Source organism: Dipodomys spectabilis, unplaced genomic scaffold (genome assembly GCF_019054845.1).
Source record: "Dipodomys spectabilis isolate Male_0828 unplaced genomic scaffold, ASM1905484v1 ptg000366l, whole genome shotgun sequence".
Lineage (NCBI taxonomy): Eukaryota > Metazoa > Chordata > Mammalia > Rodentia > Heteromyidae > Dipodomys > Dipodomys spectabilis.
The window spans coordinates 232,155-254,806 of NW_024871043.1; the positions used below are offsets into that span (position 1 = coordinate 232,155).

General features: G+C 49.4%; 1 protein-coding gene across 1 annotated transcript in view; it reads left to right on the forward strand.

The window, feature by feature from the left end:
• Positions 1-431: 431 nt before the first annotated feature.
• Positions 432-22,652, forward strand: part of Vps35l (VPS35 endosomal protein sorting factor like) — a 56,757-nt gene continuing 34,536 nt past the window's right edge. The window contains exons 1-12 of the mRNA XM_042666757.1: positions 432-508; positions 2,016-2,115; positions 3,746-3,913; positions 5,522-5,644; positions 7,214-7,238; positions 8,829-8,905; positions 9,441-9,569; positions 10,722-10,806; positions 12,910-12,969; positions 17,409-17,505; positions 18,462-18,509; positions 19,017-19,110. Coding sequence (XP_042522691.1) covers positions 492-508; positions 2,016-2,115; positions 3,746-3,913; positions 5,522-5,644; positions 7,214-7,238; positions 8,829-8,905; positions 9,441-9,569; positions 10,722-10,806; positions 12,910-12,969; positions 17,409-17,505; positions 18,462-18,509; positions 19,017-19,110 — 1,023 coding nt within the window. The 5' untranslated portion in view covers positions 432-491. The remainder of the gene's footprint in view (positions 509-2,015; positions 2,116-3,745; positions 3,914-5,521; positions 5,645-7,213; positions 7,239-8,828; positions 8,906-9,440; positions 9,570-10,721; positions 10,807-12,909; positions 12,970-17,408; positions 17,506-18,461; positions 18,510-19,016; positions 19,111-22,652) is intronic.

The window sequence follows — 22,652 nt, forward strand, 5'->3', positions numbered from 1 at the left end:
TTCTTGGCAAAGGCAAAAAATAAACTTGATGTTAAAGGAATCTTGGTTTGGTGTTTTGTGCTTACCGAGGCCAGGGCGCTGGAGGAAGCTCCAGGGAAGGCGGCCCCTCCCCTCTCCCCCTCCCCTCCCCTCCCCTCTCCCCCTCCCCTCCCCTCCCCTCTCCCCCTCCCCCCTCCCCTCTCCCCCTCCCCGCACCCGTCCCCGACGTCAGCGGCCACTTTCCACTAGTATTTGCCTGTCCCTCCGCCTCGAGGGGGCGCATGTGAGCAGCGCGACCGCGCAGTTCTGACCCGCCGCCAAGCGCGGGCGCACGACAGCGTCTCGGATCCCTTTACGACACCGGCCCCCAGTAAACATGGCGCCGCGCACGACAGTGTCCAGGTTCGCTTTACGGCACCCGCCCTGCCTATCATGGCGGGCGGACGGGGCGGGGCACGTCCGGAAGGGAGAGGGGAGAGCAGTCCCGTGCCTGCGGTCACGTGACGGGGAAGATGGCCGCGTTCCCGTGGTAAGGAGGCGGTGGCGGGAGCGCTGGTCTATGGGGGTCTGTCCCTGCGGCGGCTACCCCCGGCCCTCAGGCCCCGCGTCCCTGCGCGCCCCCGGGGCGGCTGGCGGGGGCCGGGCCCGGTGCTGGGCTCGGGGCAGCTCGGACAGCCCGCCGCCCGCCCGGGCCGCCTCCGTGCCCCCGAGCCCAGCCTCGGCTGTCAAGTGGCCCTGCGCGTCCCCCGGTGTGCACGGCCTGCGCTCGCGCCCGGGCCTCCGGGGAAGCCGCTGGGCGCCCGAGAGGGCTGAGAAGCACTCCTGAAGCTGGGTCTTGAGGGGCGAGTAGGAGCTCGGGAGAAGGGAGTGGCGTGCTCCGAGGTGTCAGGCAGCAGGGCTCTGAAATAGCCATGTGTGTGAGGGGACCTCAGGACACTGGGATTATTCGGGAGCGAGCAACTGCCTCAAAGGCCCCTCACGCCCTCAGCTTCCTTTAGCTTCCTTTGAAATGGCCTTGGGGCTTGACAAGTGGCCGGTGCCTTTTGGGAAATGAGTAAGACCTAAGCTCCCAAAACATGAGAAACTCCCGGAAAGGTATCGCAGTCAGTACTGGGCCTTGAACTCAGAGCCTGGGGCTCTCACTTGGTTTTTCTTTCAAGGTTGGTGCCCTACCACTTTGAGCTACGCCTCCACTTCTGGCTTTTTGATTATGATAGATACGAATCTCAGAAACTTCCCTGATGGACTGACTTCTAACCAAGATCCTCAGATTTCAACCACCTGAGTAGCTAGGACTACACTGTGGGCCACCAACATCCAGTTTGTTGGAATTTTAGAAACAGATATCACATCCCTATGAGTGTCTAGAGTCTTCAGAGTTCCTAACAGGCCATGTGTTAAGCATTTCTGTGTGGTCCCTGCATGTTTGTCTTTCAGTTTTCCCACAAATGTGTTCCCCCTTTAAAAGAATCAGGGCTCAGGGTTGAGTGTGATAGTTCACACCTGTAATCCCAGCCACTCAGGAGGAGAATTATCTGTCTGAAGCTGTCCCAAGCAAAAGAACATGACCCTATCTGGAAAACAAAAGCAAAAGGAGTGTGGCTCAAGTAGTAGAGCAAGCTGAGCCCTGATCACAAATCACAGTGCTGGAGGAAGGGGGAGAGGGGAAGGAGAGAGGGTGTTGCCCATCCGTGTTATTGCCAGAGCCTGGAGCAGGATGGCAGGTGCCCAGGAACTTTGAAGTGGAGGAGGCCTGCAGAGAACATGGAATTTACACCTGTCAAGCTCTTGTTTGGTGACCCACACAGTGCTTAGCCTTAATTCCTCGTATGTTAGTTTTTCAGGTGAGAAAATGGAGGCAGTTGAAAGAGTTAACTTAAAGTCCTTCTGCCCACGGGGGAGTAGAGGTTTGGAACCCAGCACCTAGGACACAATCATTGTCCGTTGGGCCTCAGGCCTAGCTCCTAGGCTGGTCACCATCTCTTGCTGGGTCTGGGTGTGTCCATCTCTGAGCTGACCCTGTTCTCTTGCTGCAGGCACTCCAGGAACCGGAACTACAAGGCAGAGTTGGCATCCTGCCGCCTGGAGTCCGTGCAGCTGGAGTGTGGTGACTACCACCCGCTGAAGCCCATCATGGTGAGCACCCCCAGTGCTTGGTGATTCCCCTTCCCCCAAGGCTCAGTGAACACCCTAAGGCTCTGAGGTTGTATTGACTCAAGAACTTGGATAAAACATTTTCTGCCTCTTCCCTTCGCCTCAGGCAGCTCAGCTGCCTACCACTCAGCTCATCACACCATCATCCCTTCCATTCCCTGCTCTCCTGTCCGTGAGGCCTGGTGAGGAACAGGCGCCCCAGTTTGGATGTGTCAGCAAACTACACTTTGCTTCTAGATTTCTCTCTTTGGAACACGGAGAATCAGTACTCATCATAGCTACCTGTTGATGTTAAAAAAAAAATCAGGCTAGAGACCTGAGGTGTGTATACACAGGCAGGATTCTTTTGGGTGGTGCTTGGGGTGAGCCACTAGTGCCTGGCTGCAAAGTTCTTATTGAATGCTTTCAAGGTCCACAGTTGTGGAAGGCCACACATGCTGATTCATGACTTGCCTGCACCACTGTTGCCAGGCAGATGGCCTGGTGGTTCCTGAGAAATGTCAGTGCCCCTGTGCTGGTCTGGGGAGGGCAGAACTGAGATGGAGCAGGTCTGGGGTGGCTCTTTGCCCACAGAGAGGCTCCTTACAGAAGTGAAGGAAGGTTGTGTGCATGCGTAGCTGTGTGAACTGCAGTCCCTGTGTGTGAAATTCTGGATAGAGGCTAAGCCTGAAAAGGTCATTTTCAGGCTCTTCTTGGATCTTTGTGTGGAGTCTCTTGTCTGGTTACAGTTTTGGCAACATCCATTTTGCAGGATCAATGATTTGCTTGTAAGTCAACTATGATAATGCTGAGGAGAGCGGATCGTAGAGGCTTCTAGGCTGCCCCTAGTCCTATTGTGCCTGCCTTTCAATGGCCTCCAAGTAATTTTTCAAACCTTCCTAGCTAACTCCCTGCCTTCCCTTCCCAGACAGCTGTGATTAGCATTCATGGTGCTTGTCACAAAAAGTAAGCCCCACCCCCACCCCCTTGCATATTGATAAGTCAAGGTGTCAGTTTTTTTGTTTTTGTTTTTTCCGCCCTATAAATGGAGTCTGAGGAGCCGGGCGCTGGTGGCTCACGCCTGTAATCCTAGCTACTCAGGAGGCTGAGATCTGAGGATCGCGGTTCAAAGCCAGCCCGGGCAGGAGAGACCTTGAGACTCCTATCTCCAATAAACCACCAGAAAACCGGAAGTGGCGCTATAGCTCAAGTGGTAGAGCACTCGCCTTGAGCTGAAGAGCTGAGGGACAGCGCCCAGGCCCAGAGTTCAAGCCCCACGACCGACAAAAAAATAAATAAATAAATAAATGGAGTCTGAGGAAGGGAGAAGTTGGGGAGGTGGGGAGGGAAGGGATGGTAGGGGAAAAACAAAGGAGGGGGTAACAATGCTTGATAGGAAATGTACTCATTACCTTGCTCGTGTAACTGTAACCCCTTTATACAGTATCTTTACAATAAATACATGTTAAGAAAATAAATGGAGTCTGAGCCCTTTATATGTATGGGAGCAAAGCTTTCAGTGTCTGGAAGACCAAGGTGTCGGTTTTGATACCTTGCCTTCCCTTCCTGAAGAGGAAGGGACCCTGTGAGTGACCAAGGGGAGGTGACAGGATCTCCACAAACTTCCCCACAGGTCACAGAATCTAAAACAAAGAAGGTGAGCCGGAAAGGAAGCACGTCATCCACATCCTCCTCTTCCTCCAGCTCTGTGGTAGACCCGCTGAGCAGCGTCCTCGATGGCACGGACCCTCTCTCCATGTTTGCAGCCACTGCTGACCCCGCAGCTGTAGCAGCAGCCACGGTAATGTGCCCTGGCCACCGGTGTGTGTGGGTAGGTGGGCTTCCATTTGAGGATGTACAATTCATGTGCAGGGAGTTGTGTTTGTGACAGTCCATGTCAATCCAGTTTTACCAGGGTCTTGGCTAAAGAGGCAAGAAGGGGAGATATCCAAGTCAGTCTTTTTTATTTTCTTTCTTGTGCTGGTCCTGGGCCTCGGCACTGTCCTGTGCTCTGGTTGCTCTAGTTGAACTCGGCCTGGGCACTGTCCCTGAGCTTTTATTTGGTCAAGGCTAGTACTGTATCACTTGAGCCACAGCTCCACTTCTGGCACTTGTTTTTTTTTTCTTTTTGTGGCTAATTGGGGTGAAGAGTATCACAGATTTTCCTAGCTGGGTTGTCTTCAAACCACAATCCTCAGATCGTAGCCTCCTAAGTATCGAGGATTACAGGCATGATCCATCAGCGCCCAGCTCTTTATTTTTGAAACATCTTAAAATGTATTTTATTTTATTTTTTTGTCAGTTGTGGGGCTTGAACTCTGGGCCTAGGCGCTGTCCCTCAGCTCTTCAGCTCAAGGCGCACTGCTCTACCACTTGAGCTATGGCGCCACTTCCGGTTTTCTGAGTGGTTTATTGGAGATAAGAGTTTCACGGACTTTCCTACCCAGGCTGGCTTTGAACCATGATCTTCAGATCTCAGCCTCTTGAGAAGCTAGGATGACAGCCGTGAGCCACCAGCACCCAGCAAAATGTATTTATTATTTTCATGCTTTTTTTGGCAGTGCTGGGGATCTACCTTGGCTCTGTGCAAGCTGTGGAGAGCTCTGCCTCTGAGCTACACTCAATGCTAGTTTGCCTTCTCTGTGGTTACCTAAGGGGCTGGCTGATGTGTGCATCTGCACAGAACAGCACCGCATCCTGTCTGTTGGTTCTTCATTTAAGGAGGTGGGCATGGCCAGCCTGAGAGGGCAAGTCACCTCCATGCCAGGACCTGGCCAGCTGCCACTCCAGAACCTGCACTTAGCTTCCACTTCATATTGCTCTCTCACGCAAGAGAGTTTTTATAGAAGTCCATCTATCTTTTGCACTTGATTTTGGCTTGATGGTCTATGGGGGGAAACTTCCTGTGTTGCTTTTGGTCACAATCTCATTTGTGATGGTCATGTTGGGTTGTAAGAACCAGGTATGGCACTAACATGTTCTTCCACTGCCTACACAGGAAGTTCTGGGTTTGCTGTCTTACCAGTAATGTTACTTGAACATTCCTCCGTCCTGGTGCCCATGTGCAGAGCACTGCTGGGGGAGGGCAGTATGCGAGAAGGGTCTGATGGTACCAGCCTATCCTGCACCTGGGCCTCACCTGTCCCTACTCCATCTGCTCCTTGGCACTGCTGTCAGTAGTGGTTTCAGCCTTGCTGTTTGGGCAGTAGAACAGTGGTTTTGTTCAATTTCCTTTCCTTTGTGAGCTGTGGCTCTTGGCCATTTCTAGTGAAATGACCCAAAATGATGTTTGCAGACCCGAACTGATGTTTGCAGCACTGTAAACCTGTAGATGATCTGCCCCACCCTGGGGGCAGGGCCTCCCGCCACAGCCTGTACTAAAGGGACATCTTCGTGTTTTGCTCCTCAGGACAGCGCCAGGAAGAAGCGGGACCAGGATGACAGCTCCATGGTGGGATCGGATTTTGAGCCCTGGGCCAGCAAGCGGGGGGAAATCCTGGCCCGTTACACCACCACTGAGAGGCTCTCTATTGTGAGTACCCGAGGCCCTGCTGCTGCCCAGCTCCTCCTGTCGGGTGGGTGGGAGATCAGGGGTGAGAATCAGGAGGAGGTTGGTTTAGAGCAGAATTAGAGTAGTGGAGTCCCCTTGAAGGGCACTGGGTGCCACCACTGCATCCTAGGCCGCAGCATGTCCTCCTGCAGCTGGAAGTTCACTGGCCCCAGGCGAGGCAATTGGCTTTCATAGGATGGCTGTGCATGTGTGGGGCAGGTGGCTTCCCCTCCCCTGGGAGAGGGCTTCCCACCCAGGGAAGCAGGTGAGCCTGTGGCAATTTAGGTCCTCCCCAGTGAAGGAACCAGGCGTGGCACTTGTCTCTCTCTTCTGAGAGGAGGCTCGGAAGGGAGGAGGCTCAGAGGGAAGGAGGCAGAGTGGATGTGCAGGGCTGAGGGGCTCTCTATCCTGCTGCTGTGCTGAAATTAGACTTCATGGATGGAAGAAAGGGGACAAAGTGGACTCTTCCATTCAGGGGCCTCCTGTAGGACTTAGTCTTTTTTTTTTTGGGGGGGGGGGGGCTGGGGCGGGGTCAGTCATGTGGCTTGAGCTCTGGGCCTGGGTGCTTGGACTCTACCACTTGAATCACAGCACCAGTTTTTTTTTGTGGTTTATTTATTTATTTAGTCGATTGTGGGGCTTGAACTCTGGGCCTGGGCGCTGTCCCTCAGCTCTTCAGCTCAAAGCTTGGACTCTACCACTTGAACCACTCTACCACTTCCAGCTTTTTCTGCTTATGTGGTGCTGAGGAATTGAACCCAGGGCCTCATGCATGCAAGGCAGGCACTCTACCACTAGCCACCTTCCCAGCCCATTTTTGGTGGTTTATTGGATATAAGAGTCTCATGAAAAGTCCTGCCCAGGCTGGCTTTGAACTGCAGTCCTCAGATTTCAGCCTCCTGAGTAGCTAGGATTACAGGCGTGAGCCACTGGTGCCCCTCTTTGGACTTAGTCTTGAAGGGGGCTGGGGGTGGGAGGGTGGGTGGGTATGGGGAGCTGCAAGGGAAGCCAGGAAGTGGAACCTTCTACCACCTCCCTCTTCCTGTGGGGAAGGAAGGGAACAGCAGAGTGACATGCAGGCTGAATTGTTGGATTGTTTTGCATCTTTCCTTTTTTTGAACACATACAGTGAGTCTAAGCAGTGGTTTCCACAAGAGTCCACTTCAGAGTCCTGTGGAAAAGTCTAGAGAGCTGGTTATCACAGCGGCAGCCCTTCACCCCTCTGCCCTGCATCTGGGGGTGGAGACCTGGGAGGCCCTCAGATACCTTTCAGTATCCAGGACAGCCCTCCAAGGTGACCCCGCCCAGAGTGACTACAATGCAGAAATGGGAAAGGCACTCATATTCTGTTAGGTGACTGCTGACACGGCAGATGTTGGGGTCTGCTGGCTCACCTGAGAGCTTTCATGTGAGGTGAAAGTGAGACCTCACATTTCCTCCTTTGACTATTTTCTTCCTCCTTCTTTGAGTACACATATATGGCTTTGTGGAGAAACAGTGATTCTGTTACTTTATGTTGAGACAATATTCATGGATTCTTTGTCTTTGCAGAATCTATTTATGGGATCTGACAAAGGTATGATCAGTTCTTGTTCTTGTTTTGCTGGGAAATTTGCTGCATTTAGTATAATTTTGCGAAAGGGAAAATAGTTTGTATTATACAGTCCTCATTTCTAATTCATTAAAGCTGTAAAACTGTAAAACTCCATCAATACAATGGAGAATAAAAATATATGCTTAGAGCCTGATAGAGGCCAAGGAGTAAAAGACAGGTGTCCTGTTGTCTTTGGGGACATAAAGAACAAGGGGAACACCCCCACCAGCTGGGGGCTGCTTTATACCTTTCCTTTGCCTCATTAAGTTTTCCTCTCGAGAAAGTGTGGACATCCTGGTTCTTGGGGCCCTGAAAGCAACTGTTCTATTTCCCCTTCTAAGACTGTTCCTAAGTGTTGTGGGATAGGCTCCCCAGTGGAGCACAAGGAGCAGGAAAAGCTTGAAAAGTTTGTGCGTGGAATGCTGCCCCCTCCTTGCTGAATCAGCACTGCAAGAGTGGACTCCACAATTCCTTTGACCTTTCCTTTGTTTCCTTTTTTATTGCCAGTCCTGGGGCTTGAACTCAGGGCCTGTCACTGTCCCTGATGCTTCTTTTTGCTCAAGGCTAGCACTCTACCACTTGAGCCACAGCACGATTTCCAGCTTTTTCTGTTTACGTGGTACTGAGGAATCGAACCCAGGGCCTCTTGTGCAAGCACTCTACCACTGAGCCACCTTGCCAGCCCTTAGTTTCCTTTTGGTTAGTATGTTGATAAATCCTGTCCTGCTAGGATACAGGTGAGGGTGGCTTTTGGGATATGACAAATGACACATGACCTCTTCCCACTCTTGTTCTGCAGGTAGAGATAGCACAGCCGCAGGGGATGGTTTTAGTCAGAGTCTTCAGGGATATCATGAGGTTGTGAAGGTCCTCATGAGTGGGTTTGTGTCCTTACATGAAGGGCCCAGGGAATTCACATGCCATTTAGGAAGCATAAGCTAGGACTTCTGCACACATTGAACCCACTGGCACCTTCATCTTGAACTGGCCAGATTTCCAAGATGTGAGGAAGGGCTTTCTGCTCTTCATAAGCCATGTAGTGTGTATTTTGGAAGCCGCACTGCAGGCCAGAAGGTGGGACTGAGGGCAGCTGTCACCTTTGTCCTCTGGCCCCTGCCAGTGTGGCAGCAACTATGGTAGTAGATGCTGGGATAAAGCCATCTGGCTCTGTTGCTTTCAAGCCCCCCTCTGGCACACAGGGAAGTTGCTTAGCTGGTTTGGGGCAAACATGTCATGCTGAAGATAGGCCTGAGGCAAATGGTGACACAAGGGCTTTTGGCACCCTTTCTCACTTGGAGAGAACAAGAGTGCAGTTTCATGAAACCCAAATGTGGGGGATCCCCTTCCCCAGGCAGCTCTACTCCTGGTAGTGTGGCCACTAAGTGGAAATCCTTTGGAGCTTTGCTACACAGGAGGTAGTCTTTTCTGCAATGAACCCTCTGCCATCTCTGCCTGGAGCTGGAGATTGAAGGATGCCATTTACTTAAAGGATGCCATTCTTGGTGGTGGAAGGGTTGGAGCTGGGCGAGAGGAAAGCCAGCGGTGTGTGTGACCAGTGTGCCTCCTGTGCAGGAAGAGCGGGAGCGGCTGGGTCCGCCATGTCAGAGAAAGTCCGCACGCGGCTGGAGGAGCTGGATGACTTTGAGGAGGTGAGAAGCCGTCTATTCTGTCTGGTGTTGGTGGGGAGCTTGTGGAGGGTAGGGGTGCTTCATTCCTTGATTAAGCCAGTGCATAGCTGTGGTCCCCTAAGTCTCCAGTTCCAGATCTGGGCAGAGCGGGTGCCTTGAATGCATTCACCCTGACTACTGCAGGCGTCTGGCCTTCTGTACCATCAGCTCCTTGAGTGCAGAGAAGAATGTTGCCTGGTATCCTGAGTGAAACCATGTCTGTTGAACTTTGCATTGAGCCTCACTCCTGCTACTCCCAGTAAGCAGGGATATGGGTGCTGTGCCAATCCACAGAGAGCAAGTGCAGGGGCACGGACACTGCTCAGTCAGCCGTGGTGGTGGCTGAGCTGGGCCGCTTGGGCCTGGCTCCCTGTTCTGGGTAGAAAACCCAGGGCCATCAATGTGTGGAGGACTGTGGACAGGGAGAAAACAGCCAGAACCCAGCTGTTCCGAAGAGAGTCAGGGGTCAGACAGGCTCCCTGTTTCCCTCTGCCAACACCTCTGCCTCTCCACACAGGGGTCCCAGAAGGAGCTGCTGAACCTGACTCAGCAGGACTACGTGAACCGCATAGAGGAGCTCAACCAGTCATTGAAGGATGCCTGGGCCTCGGACCAGAAAGTGAAGGCTCTGAAAATAGTCATCCAGGTCCGGGGGATGGGGTGGGGGGGATGGGGTGACATTGCCCACCTCCCCACAGATTTCCTTCTAAAACTTCTCACGTTGGGTTTGTAGCAGCCTGTCTGTAGGATTTGACATTTATTCATCTGTCCTGTCTTCACATACTTGATGTGAAAGGCCATGATGGTGAAACTGTGTTCATGAGGTCATGAGCCCCAGGGCCACTATGTGCAGCTGCACAGGTTGAACACTGTCCAATTCCAGGAAGCAGCTGTGACCCTGGATTACAAAGTTTTGATTCCCCTAGGTGAGGCAGTATGTTGGCTCTGATTTGTGTACACTGTAGAATAAGCAGTGCGATCTCAGGTTTCCTCCACCAGGACTCTTGATCAAGTTGGCCTGGCAAGTTAAGGACTAATAGCATGTCTGATAGATGGATTTTAAAGACATTCTCTAGAATTTTGCGCTAGGGAAAGCAGGTCTATACTTTTAGGAGAGTATTGATACACTGATACTTGAGCGAGTCAAGTCCTGCAAGGAAAACAGCTCCTACTTTTTGTAAAGATCTCGGCCAGAATCGCTCCAAGGTTTACTGTGGGAGTGATTGATGTGTGGTCAAAATCTCAAAATTTCGGAGTGCTAAGCATAGTTCTTCAAAGTAGAAATTGCTGTCTGTGGTTCTACAAGATGTCAGTGTGGGGTGCTTAGGGCTCTGCTGTGGGGGCAGTGTAGGGATTGCCAGTGCCTGGCAAGGCGAAATGCAGCCAGCATGTAGAGAAACACCTTCAAGGAGAATCAGGAGTGAGCGTTTAAATTAACAGAGACAGATTTGGGGGTGTACTTGCCTGGCGGATCCTGACAAAGCAGGAATAAAGCAGAGGAGGCCAGCTGGAAAGCTGGAGCATCAGATTGGTCATGGGAAGGCAGAGTGGTGTTGAAGGCTGAGCCTGGTGCATTGGAGGTGGAGGCTTCCCAATGAGTCTTCCTTGTTCATGGCTTTCCAGAATCTTCCTTAGTAGGCTGTCTGTGAGCAGTTGGAGTCTGTGTATCAGAAGCACTGTTTGCCTAGCACAGGCTCGCAGCCAGCCCTTAACTGGTTAGTGGGAGCCATTGATGATGTGTACCCAGAGCCCAGCTGTGAGAGGCGTGCCAGGTGAATCATCCTGTCCTCTCTCGCAGTGCTCCAAGCTCCTCTCAGACACGAGCGTGATTCAGTTCTACCCCAGCAAGTTTGTCCTCATCACTGACATCCTTGACACCTTTGGTAAGTGCTAACTAGCCAGAACACCTGCTTGCAGTTAGATTCTGCCCTGTGAAGTAGGAAAGTCCTGAGGGGACCCAACTCACCCAGCCCCATTGTCAAAGGTTCTTCTCTTTGTAATGTTTTTAATTCGCATCTGTAATTGTACATGTCAGTTCTGGCGTTCAGTGTGTAGTGATCGGGGAAGGGAGCTGCATGTTCATTACCTCAGTCACTTAACATTTTTTGTGCTGGGAACTTTCTAATGCCAGCTACTTGCAGCTACATTGAAATATTCAGTAAATTGTCATTGGTCATGGGCCCTGAGTGTTGTCCCGCTGTAGTGGGGCTGTTTGGGAGAAGCTCGGGTGCTGGTTTTTGCCTTAGGCTGACCAGGTGGATAGGCCAGTAGGGGTCGCTGTGAGCCACGTTCTGTCACCTCGGGGCATCTGGAACCCTCAGTGTTCATGACTGGCTGTTAGTCACCTTCTGCCCTCAAGAGGGTTACTTGAGTTTTAGAGGTCCAGTGTGTGATCTGGTGGGTCTTTGGCTGGGCTCTGCCAGAGCAGCACATCCCAGTGAAAGCCTGTGGCAGAGCAAATCCCATGGCCAGGAGGCAAAAAGTGTGAACAAGGGGCGGGAATCCCACTCTCTCTTTGAAGCCACACCCCCAGTGACCTAAAGACCTCCCCTTAAGTCTCCCCTCCCCTAAAGGCCCATTGCCTTACAACAGTGTCAAGCTTGTGAGTCAAACTTCAGCACATGGCCCTCTGGGAGATGTTTCAGATGGACAGTGGCACTGGACTTGGCCTGTCTTCTCGGCCTTTTCCCTGCCTTACAAGGTCCCTGTCTCAGGGAGTAGCATTGCCATGTAACCCTTTGCTCAGGTTTGAGAGCTGTCAGTGTCATACCCCTGTGTCCAGACACCTATGGCTTGCAGCTCAGCCTCCTAAAGCTCTCCCTGCTCACCCATCCCAAGCCTTCTGCCTGGACCTTACCAAGGCCTTCATGCTGCATTTTGCCTGCCTGGGTCCCCACTACAAGACCCTTGCAGAGTTTTTTTATAACCAGGAAGAATATCTTAAACTGAGGCCCATAGCTTAGAGCTGCAGGAGGCCCCTAGGAATGCCACAGGCAGTTTTCCCAACCCAGGCAACTCCCCTTCCTGGCCTATCCATGACTGTTACAGGAAGGTGACCCAAAGGACCAGGCAGTGCTGCCATCCATCCTCTGAGGGCCAGGGTCTGGGCAGAGGCAAGGAGTGTTGAGGGCTCCCAACCCAGCAGGTCCTATCAGCAGAGCTAACCTGTCAGAAAATAAACTCAGTTGGAGACTGAGTCAGGCCTGTCTAGGAGATGGGGGCCTGGGTGAATTAGCTCTGAGAAATGACAGAACCCCTAATCAGCCTGGGAAATGGGTGTGTGGGGTGTTTATTGGCTTACTATGCTGAAAACTTCAGGACTGGTCTCAAGTACTGCTGGAACCAGGAGCTCATTGTCATTGGGACTTGAAAGAATAAACACTTGGTGGGCCATTAAAGTTGGGACAAAACACATGGTCTCAGCTGAACTCAGCCCACGGGCTGTCATTTTTGGTCTGGCCTAAAAACGAATGCAGAATGCCAAGCATGTTCTGTTAAATACATCAAGAGACCCAAGGCTCCTTAGAGAGATCCAGAAGGTAGTAATGTCACATTTCTTCCTCTCACAGAAGAAAAATCCCCTTTCATTAGTAGTATGAAGCTAGGTGTGGTGGTGTACACCTGTAATCCCAGCTGCTTGGGAGACAGAGATTGCAGTTCAAGTCCAGTCTGGGCAAAAACTTACTGAGTGTCTGTCACCTTGGAAGGTATAAGTAGGAAGACATGTTCTGAGGCCAGCCCAGGTGGAAGTATGAGACCCTGTATGAAAAAAACAAAACCCTAGAAGCTGAGGAGCTGGGGGTGAGGCTGAAGTTGTGGAGCTCTTGCCTAGGAATTGTGAGGCTTTGAGTTCAGACCTCAGTATTACAGAAAAAGAGAGATATCTTAACTTGTGTCCACTAGGTGGCAACATCCTGCCACAAGATAGGGTTCGCCTGGGAGATGACATCTTGTCCCTAAGCACAGCCTGTGTCCTCTTCCCTTAGGAAAGCTGGTTTATGAGCGCATCTTCTCCATGTGCATGGACAGCCGCGGCACCCTGCCAGGTAATGCACAAAGTTGCTATGACAAGGTCTGACTGCCAGGATAAAGGAAATGATTTTGATGTGCTAAGGTAAAAGGACCCATTTGAAGACTTGGCAGTGTTTCAGTCTTCCAAAACATTAGGAGGTTCACCAAGGGCCCAGCTGCAAATTGGGGTGAGGGATGGGAATGTGCTGGAATGCCAAGGACTAGAATGAAGCTTCTACACTACCAGCGTCTCAGTGCTTTCTACCGCTTGGCATGCTGCTGGTTCCCTGCAAAGTTGCCTGTCCCAAGAAGCAAATTACTCAAGAAAACTTTATTCACATAAATCAATGCTTTGAATGGACAATCTATACCCAAGTGTTAAATTTATTGTTAATCAATTTTAAATTCCCAGGAGGGTATAATGGGTATAAGTGGATGATGAATTTCCTTTGTCATATCTGATAATGACCGTGTCTGGAGAGGCATGACTCTCAGCTGCAGCTTTCTTTGTATCCTCTCTTAACTCCTGAGCTTTCCTGCAGGCAAGTCCGCTCATTTGTCACCCCTCCTCCCTCTGCTCCTCACAGCCATCTTCTCAGCAGCCCAGGAAACTGAGTCTACGTTCTTCTCATTTTCCTCCCTTCCCTTTCTTCTTCCTGTCTTCTCTGCCCTTTCCTCTTATCTACCTACCTAACCACCCACTGACCCATTCAGCCATCCATCCATTTATCCATCTCATCCACCCACCCACCCAGTCATTCATCCTTCCATCTGTCTGTCCATCCATCCATCCATTTATCCATCTCACTTATCCATTCATGTTATCCACCCAGTAATTATTGAATGCTGTTGGATACCAAGCTCTTCCTTAGAGTTCAGTGTTAGTGGAAAAGACAAAGCCCCTTCCAACATGGAAGTTAAAATCTAATAAAGCATTAATATGGCTTGCCTGAGCCCCAGAGGCATTTGATCTGCATCTACCACAATAATCATTTTCCTTTCCCACCAAAAAAGGTTTTAGGGCCAAATAAGGAAAAATTGTTAGTAAGTTACTCCCTCCTTTGAGTATTGAGTTAAAGGCTGTTTTTGTATGCACACCTCTTCAGTCCTTGTCTAAGAATATCAATTAGCATTTATCAATTTACCAAAATTCTCCCTTCGTCGGGTATCTTATTTTCACCCCCTGTAACCCAACTCAGGCTTCTGCTTGCTTGCTAATTTTTTTTTTTTTTTGCCTTTTAAGATTTAATTTTAAATCTTCATCTGCACTTTGATCTTTGGTTCCCAGAACCTAAAAGGGGAAGGAAGTAGACTTTGCTGAAGATTTCTGGTGATGTTGGGGCTGGCTCTTAGCCATGATTATGAAGAAAGCTCTGAAATCTACTCTGAAAATCTGCCTAAAGAAATGATGTAGCCAGAGAAGCCTGGTGGCATTTGTGCTCATTCTTTCCATTTGAATCAGGTTATGGTTGGTGAATTTAATACTTGGGCTCTTTGCCTTCAGGAGTTTTAACTAAGATTGAGGGCTTAGAAGTCTGGAAAGATACCAGTATCTATGAGTTTATGAAAAGTACACATTGAGCAGTCATGGTGACATATGCCTGTAATCACAGCACCTGAGAGACTGAGGCAGGAGGATCAGAATTGGTGGCTAGGTTGGACTACATAGTGGAATCCTATTTTACAACAGTATCCCCCCAAAAAAGTACAAAAAAGATGAGGGAAACGCACTTCCCTCTAACAATTGTCAATCCAGCAAACACATGAAGCTGTCCCCTCCCTTACATTTGTCGATAGGCAAATGTGAATCTGCCATCCATTTGGAGAGGGAAAGTACTTCTCTTTCTAAGCCAGGAGATGACTTGGATGGGCCATGTTGTGCTTCTCAGCAGCCCCATGGTAGACCTGGTTTGGCAGAGCCTATGCTTCTTGGCACACACTAAGCTCTCTCTCTGCAGATGGCAGAGCTGCCTCCTTTCATACTGCAGAAGTTCAGGGTTGAAAGAAGCAGCATTGCACAAGAAAGACAAGTGGGAAGCAGGAGGCGCCCTCTGCTCTTTGTGCACCCTAGTCTCTTCTGAATTATTTTCCAAATTCTGAATTCCTTCTCCATATAGCAGCCCAAGTGCCAAAATGTGAATCCTGCCATAAGCTGGAGCATGGCTCAAACCTGCCTAGGAAGTGCAGGCCATGAGTTCAAGCCCCAGTGCTGCCAATAAATAATCATCATACCATACCATTCTGCCAAGGATCTTCCAGGAGTTTCCATGGGACTTGGAAGGAAACAGTCTTACCTAGGCTGTCACCCTGTATGACCTGCCTTGTCATGCATGCCTGCCCATCGTACCAGGATGCTTTCTCATTTTGGACCACTGCTGAGGTCGTACCTACCTCAGGGCCTTTGTACTTTTTTCCACTTCCTGGAATGTATTTCCTGTATCCAACTCAGGGTTCAGCTCTGCAAGGGCTTGCTCTGACCACCCTATCTAACGACCACACCTACCCTGCTTACACTTAAGTTTAGTGTCCACTGCAGCGCCCTGTTCTCCAACTTCTGTCCCATTGTCTTACCAGTTGCCTGTCTTTTCTGTTTTGTATTTGTTCCTGATCTTCCACCCCAGAATGAAAGCTTCCAAATAGAGTCTTTAGTTTGCCATAGGATGTTAAGTGCTTTACCTCTTGAGCTGGAAGGAAAGCCTGGACTCTGTACTAATGTTTATGGATCGTGTGCCACGGGCACTTGGTGCACATGTGCAGGAGAGTTGCCAGAGCCAGCATTCTAGCCTTTGAGGTCACAGGAATCACTGCTGAGTCCATCCTGGCCAAGCCCTGGGTTCGGATCCTTCAGCTGGGCAGTGGAAGACGGCCTAGATGACCTCATAGGTCTAGTTTTGTTTTTGGATTTCCATCTGCATGATTCAGTCATATGAAGAGAAATTAACACTGCCCCTCCCTCTCCCTGTAGACAAGAGTGACAAGTGAGTTTAAAAATAACCGTCATCTTTTCCTGTGGAAAACTCTTGAAACTGGGGGGAAAAAAGTTGCTTTTTGTGCATGGGTTCAGGTCAAGAAGGGGAAAGTGGTCCCTTCCCATCTATTTCAAAATGACTAGTTCTTGCGTGACGCGTGACCAAAGCCTGCTAGACACCCGGAAGTTGTTGAACACTGGAAGTGGCCGTGGGGATTCTGCAGATCCCTGCTGGAGAAGGGCCTTGAGTGTCATCTTTTCTGCTGATGGCAGAGGAATTCTCACCACCATGATCACAAGCCTCCAGGGGCTGAAGAAGGAGGCCAGGAAGCTATAAGTCCAAAGCAGTTGATTTCTCCCTTCTTAATGGAACCCTAAATGCACGGAAACACACTCAGCAATGGGAGGGGTCTCCAGTCTTTGCTTCTCCCCCTCCACCAGACACGAGCAGTTGCCTTCACCATGTTGATAGTGCTGTTTTCTTCCCTTTTTCTACTTTTCTTTCATCTCTTTCCAAGAGCAGTTCTCGAACTCTTGAGAAGTCAATTTTTTGTTGTTTGTTTTTAAATTCAAAAGAAAGACTGTATATTAAAAATGATGAGAAAGGCCAGGGCCGTGGGGGTGGGAGGACAGCTGGCCCATTGCACCAGAGATCCTGACGTCATCTAGTTGCCCTCATGGACCATTGTAACTACAGAGGTTCCAGCTCTAGTATCCACATTCTGATTGGCAGGTAGGAAGGAGGGAGGAAGGGTAAACGCCTTCACTTAAAGATGCTTCCCAGAAGTTGTACTCTTGTATATTTCTGGCCCAGCACTTGGTCACATGACCTTGCTGTGCTGTAAGGGAGACTTCTATTATTAAGAAGGAAGAGGGTAGATACTGAAATAAACTGGTAGTTTGGCTGCAAGGTGACCTGAGTCTTGGAACCGCTATGGAGCTGGCAGCTCTGGCTACTTTCTCACCTCAGGCACTTGATTTACCTTTGGGTCTAGCCCATAATATCCTTTGGGCAGAAGCTCACATATCCTGTGAGGGAGCAGACTCCTGAAGGATTTTAATTCTCCAGGCTGTTGTCACAGCACTGCCTTGCACAGCCCCTCAGGGCTCATGTAGAAGCTGAGGCTGACACGGTAGCTGCAAAGCCCAGACGCCTGCTTGTGTGTCCCAGGGATGTTATTAACCTTCCCTGCGTCCTCCCCTTCTGCCTCTGCATCTGGAAAGAAGATGGCAGACAGATCTGGCGGAGTGGGCAGTGGGGGGGCAGGAGGAGATTTAGTGAGCACAGTGCTCTGTGTGTATGTGTGTGCGCATGTGTGCATGCAGATGTATGTACGCAGTTGCCACCAATGGTTTCCTAACAAGGATGATGATGTTTGGAAGGAAAGAAAAGGCACTGTACCTCCCTCCCTATTTTCTGTCTGGCAGTAATGTCCAGCCTCAGGACTCAGGCCTGTAAGGATACTAGGACCTAGGGGAACTGATGAGGACTGTTTTGTGTTACAGATCACTTTTCCCCAGAGAATGTAAATGACACAGCCAAGGAAACTTGCCTGAATTGGTTTTTCAAGATTGCTTCCATCAGGGAACTCATTCCACGATTGTATCCTTTTTTTGTATGTGGTGATCATAAAGAGAACTTTGAAACTTTGGTTCCATCATGGTTGCTTGCTTGAACATGCCTGGCATGCTTCATAGAAGCCCTCATTGGGACCCTTCTTTGCTCTTTCCATAAAGGGATTTTTTTTTCTTTTTTTTGATACTGGTTCTGGGGTTTGAACTCGGGACCTGGGCACTGTCCTTTAGCTTTTCCTCAAGGTTGGTACTCTACCACTTGAGCCATAGCTCCATTTCTGGTGTTTTGGTGGTTAATTAGTCTCATGGACTTTTCTGCCTGGTCTGGCTTTGAATTATAGTTGTGAGCCACTGATATCTGGCTTCCTTGTAGCAGTTTTAAATTTTTTATTATTATTATAAAGGTGATATATAGGGGGTTCCAGTTACATAAGTCAGATAGAGTAAATTTCTTTTTATACAATGTCACCTCTTCCCTTACTCTCTCCCAATACCATATAGTTTTTGTTTGTTGTTTTGGTTATGGTATAGATCAGGCTCTTACTTCCCAAGGACCATTTTCACATGAATTTGCTCCGTGAAGCTGCCTTGTTTTGATGTGAGTCTCTGATTCCAAAAATGCCAAAAAGCAACCAAGGTCAAGCTTTTCTGTATAAATGCCAGCATTACAGAATGAACTGTGACTTATCTCAGGTTCATTGTTTTCCCCAGAAAGCCTTGATTAGAAATGTGCTAAACCTACTTTAAATTTCCACATGCAACCATGAGTCAATCCTGTAACAATTTCACAAGCTTTTAAGTATGAGAGTTTGAGAACCCTGTAGAGAGCCTGCCGCTGGCTAACTGAATTCTTTGGGTTACTGAGTGCCATCCAGGCCCTCCCTCTCTCCTGAGACTTGCCTGCCTGGTTTTCTTCTGGAATTGTTTTTGCCTGCAGGAACTGGGCACCTTGAAAATGTTTTCCTTAACGGCATGTTTCTGTAGTTATGTGGAAACATCCATACTGAAGTGTAACAGATTCCTTTCTAAAACGTAAGGCTCTTCTTCAGTGTCTAGAACTGTGACTTCTAAGATTGTCATGTCGGGCCCCATAACCAGCAACAGATGGCAGGTGGTAGTGGCTGCCATTCATGAAAACTTTGTGTGGAATACACACACAGGTCTGAGTGAGGTAGAGCTGTCTGTTTTACTCACTGTCTTGAGGAAATCCCACTCTAGGAGAGAGGGTGGTGGAGCAGCTTGGAGAGCTCTGGGAAGAGCTACCTTACCATATTTGCATCTGGCTTTGATCTTCCAGCCTGGGTGGTCTTGAGCAGGTTGTTAGATTCTGAGCCTGATCGTAGGAGGTCTGGGTTGGGCCCTTTCAGCTGTGCATACACCCTGACTCACACCCAGCCCAGAACAGACCCTGACCCACATTCACCATCCTATAATGGCTGGTAATGGGTTCCGGTTGCCTGCTGCTTTATCTCCACTGCAGAAATAGAACATGGAGTTCTCTCACATGTATCATGGCAACTTTTTTTTTGTCTCCCACAGTGGGATTTCCGAATGCCTGCCACGGCTCTCTTGCGTGATCAGAGGGATCGGGGACCCATTGGTGTCTGTGTATGCCCGGGCCTACCTGTGCCGGGTAAGCTTTCCATGTAGCTATGGCTGCTTGCCATCCCCTTCCTCTCCCTCCTCTTCCCCAGCCTCCCTCTCCCCGCTGTGTACAGGCACCCAGAGGAAGGCCTTATTAGCTGCTAATTTTAGGCCATAGCTCTTCCACAGAAAGTAGAGCTGCTGGAGAGTTCTTGGAGAAGTTAATTTTAAAGTAGACCAACTTAACCATAGCTCTAATTAGGGAACATTTAAGGTCATCTTCATACAGATGAACTGGTTTTCAGAATTACATTTCTTGCCTCTGGCCAGGCAAAAGGCTCCTGGGCTTTCCAAGGACGCTAGGCGTTTTTGTCCCTTGTCTTGAACTCCATGGGTCAATTTGGGGTTTTGTCTTTTTGTTAAAGCGTTGGTGAGGTGGTGAGGGCCTGGGGGAGTTGTGTCGCTCTTAACTGCTCACCTCAGTCTGGGGAGCCTCAGCTGCTGCTTAAGAGCTGAGGTAGAATTATAATCATTCAGGGTTTTGTTTATTGAAAACATCCCATCCCTTGGCACAACCTTCAATTTGCTTCTCTTACATGACATCCGGCCGATGACCGAAGCCGGAGGGCATCACATCAGGAAAACCCCAGTCACAGTCCTGAGTGCCCAGCATCTTGATGAGGAGAGAGAAAGGGGTACCAGCCTCCCTCCCCTTGTAGCAGGGCTGGAAGGTGTAGCATCATTTTCTACTTGAAATTTGGAGTTATGTTTCATCTAGGAATATCAAGTTGTTTCCTAAAGCTTCAGTTTTTGAATGTCCCGAAGTTTGAACACACGTCCCAAGTCAGAGTTGCTAAGTGTCTGCCTGCTGTGTGCAAAACACTGCCAGGTCCCATGAGCTACAACAATGTCAGCACTCACACATTTGCACGATGGCATGCTTTCTAAAGAGAAATCAGAGAGGGAAAAAGTACACATTCTTTGTAAACCTGTTGAGTTTTGCACTCAGATGCAAGTTACATAAGCTGGGGAAAAGACAGTGTTTGTCACATGGATGTTGTCTTTTAGTGGCAGGTGTCACTAGAGAACTGAATGACCCTGAGGAAGAAGTTGGGGAAGGAGCGGGCCTGTGCCAGGGAATTGTCTGCTAGTGCAGGTGCCACCCCAAGGCCCCTGGCTGAGTGGGTAGGGTAGTGATGGAAAGGGTTTTGATATGAGACTAATGAAGAGGAGCCAGATGTGGTGTCCATGCCTATAATCCCAGCACTCAGAAGGCTGAGGCAGGAGAATCTTATGTTCTAGACCCTGTCTCAAAAGGGGGAAAAAAAAAAAGAATAAGAGGGTTAGAGATGTAACTCAGTGCCCGCCTAACACTAAAGAAAAAGAAAAAAGACCACTTACGCATGAATAGATTCTTTACAAGTTGAAGGGGAGGAGAAGAGGAAATCAGCTGGTGCATGAGTAGATTGAGACTTTCTGAAGCACAAAGGGTTTATTGGCTTGTGTGCATCAGGATTGCAGTGAGGGACAACTTGGCTGGATCTGGGGCCTTGAGATCAGGTGGGTTAAGTGTTGGCTTACTTCTGAATGGCTTCGTTCTGTGACTTGCGGGAAACATGGAGGAACAGTGCCATTCCCCAGTAGGTCCTGCCAGGGCTTATTTCTGGTGGGTCACTTTGGGACACTTGCCATCCTTAGACTGGTTGCTGTGGCCATCTGTGCACTCTGGATCCAGGGTGGGGTGAGAGCATGGTCTGGCTCACCCATAGCCTGATGGTCTGAGAGAATGGTTTGACTACCCAAAGAGCCCCAGTCTGCTGTTGAAAGCCCCAGAGGGAAGTGGGCCCAGATGGCCAATGGGCGGGAACCACCAGCTGTTCCCTTGCTACTCCAGAAGTCTTTTAGACCCAGGCAGATCCAAACTCCTCATTTGGCCCAATGGGAAGAGATAAACAAGACGCCGTAGCAGATAGTGGGAGGAGGGCTTGGGGGAGGGCTGGGGCTGCTACTCCCACTGGTATGTGTGTCAGTCCACCTCCACCACTGTCCACTGGGCCGGCCTTTGCTGTCACCCAGTACATAATTACTGCCTTGCTGCTGTGTGGTTAAGTGCAAGGAAAGACAATGAAATCAGAGCCCAGCAGAGCTGGACCTGATGCTGGGTGATGGTATTCTTTTGGAATCTGTATGTTTCTCCTTGGAAATGCCCTACTCTGTCCCCAACAGCCAGAGGGTTGCTCCGGGAACTTAATTGCCTTGTGGTTTTAACCACTTCTTCCCAAAGACTTGCAGCCATCCAGAAGCCTTGTTAGGGTTAGCCATCCGGACCCCTGGGCCCAGAGAAGTGATGTGTCCTTGCTGGAAGGAACAGTCCTTGGGAGCTGGTTCTGTGCAGAGGCATGACTGAGGAGCTCAGGTTTAGGAATAGTTTCATTTGTTTTTGTTTTAAACAGTCTTTCTCCTGCATAGCTCCTGTTTCATCCCACCCCAGTGCTCTGGCAAACCTCTGCTGCTAGACATGAAAGAAAAGTCACCTTATATGATATGCACCAAGTGTTGTTTTTTTCAGACTTGAAAACTCAGGAGTCTCTGGATCATGGCTTTTTGTGCTTCGGGCTTGTCTTCTGTAAAACAACTTGAAATACATTGAAAGGCACGTGGGTTCCACGATTGTGCAGCAGAGAATGAATCTGTGTGGCACTTTTCTCAATGCCACAGTCATAGCCAGGCATGTGAAGTCTGAGCATCGAACCCAGGCCTTCAGAGCTCATGCTTTACCACCAAGCCCCACCCCAGCCCAAGTATTACCTTTTTTTTTTCCTATGTGGGTACCAGGGTTTGAAAATGGCTTGAGTGCTGTCCCTCAGCTCTTCAGCTCAAGGCAAGCGCTCTACCTCTTGAGCCACAGCGCCACTTCCAGTTTTCTAGTGGTTTATTGGAGATAAGAGTCTCACAGACGTTTCCTGCCCAGGCTGGCCTTGAACCGTGATCCTCAGATTACAGCCTCCTGAGTAACTAGAATTACACGTGTGAGCCACCCTCGCTGGCTTGTCCCTTAGCTCTTAAGCTCAAGGCTACCACTTTACCACTTAGGTCACAGTTCTACTTCCGATTAAGTGAAGATTAAGAGTCTGATGGATTTATCGGCCCAGACTGGCTTTGAACTTTGAGCTTCAGATCTCAGCCTCCTGAGTAGCTAGGGTTACAAGTGTGAGCCTTTTTGCTTCATTTAATAAGTACAAACCCATGCATGGTAATCCTATTTTTTTGAGAGGAAGAGAACTTTGTGGGCACAATCTCAAGAGCCTTTCTCCTGGGTTCTCTATTGATTTGTTCTCTTTGTCATCTGTTCAGAAATACATTCATTCCCTTTGGGACATTGCAAAGATGATGACTTCAAGTGATGCTTCTTTTTCATTAAAAATAGCACCTGTGGTTTTTCCTATAAGAACATTTGTTTATTGAGTGGCAAAACATAAGCAGAGAGATTACAAATGAACTTGGGTGTTTCTTCTAAGTCTTTACCTATGTGTACTGAATTTTTTGGCATCAGCTTTTATGTCTTACTAGAGGTGGATTCTTTCATTGTAG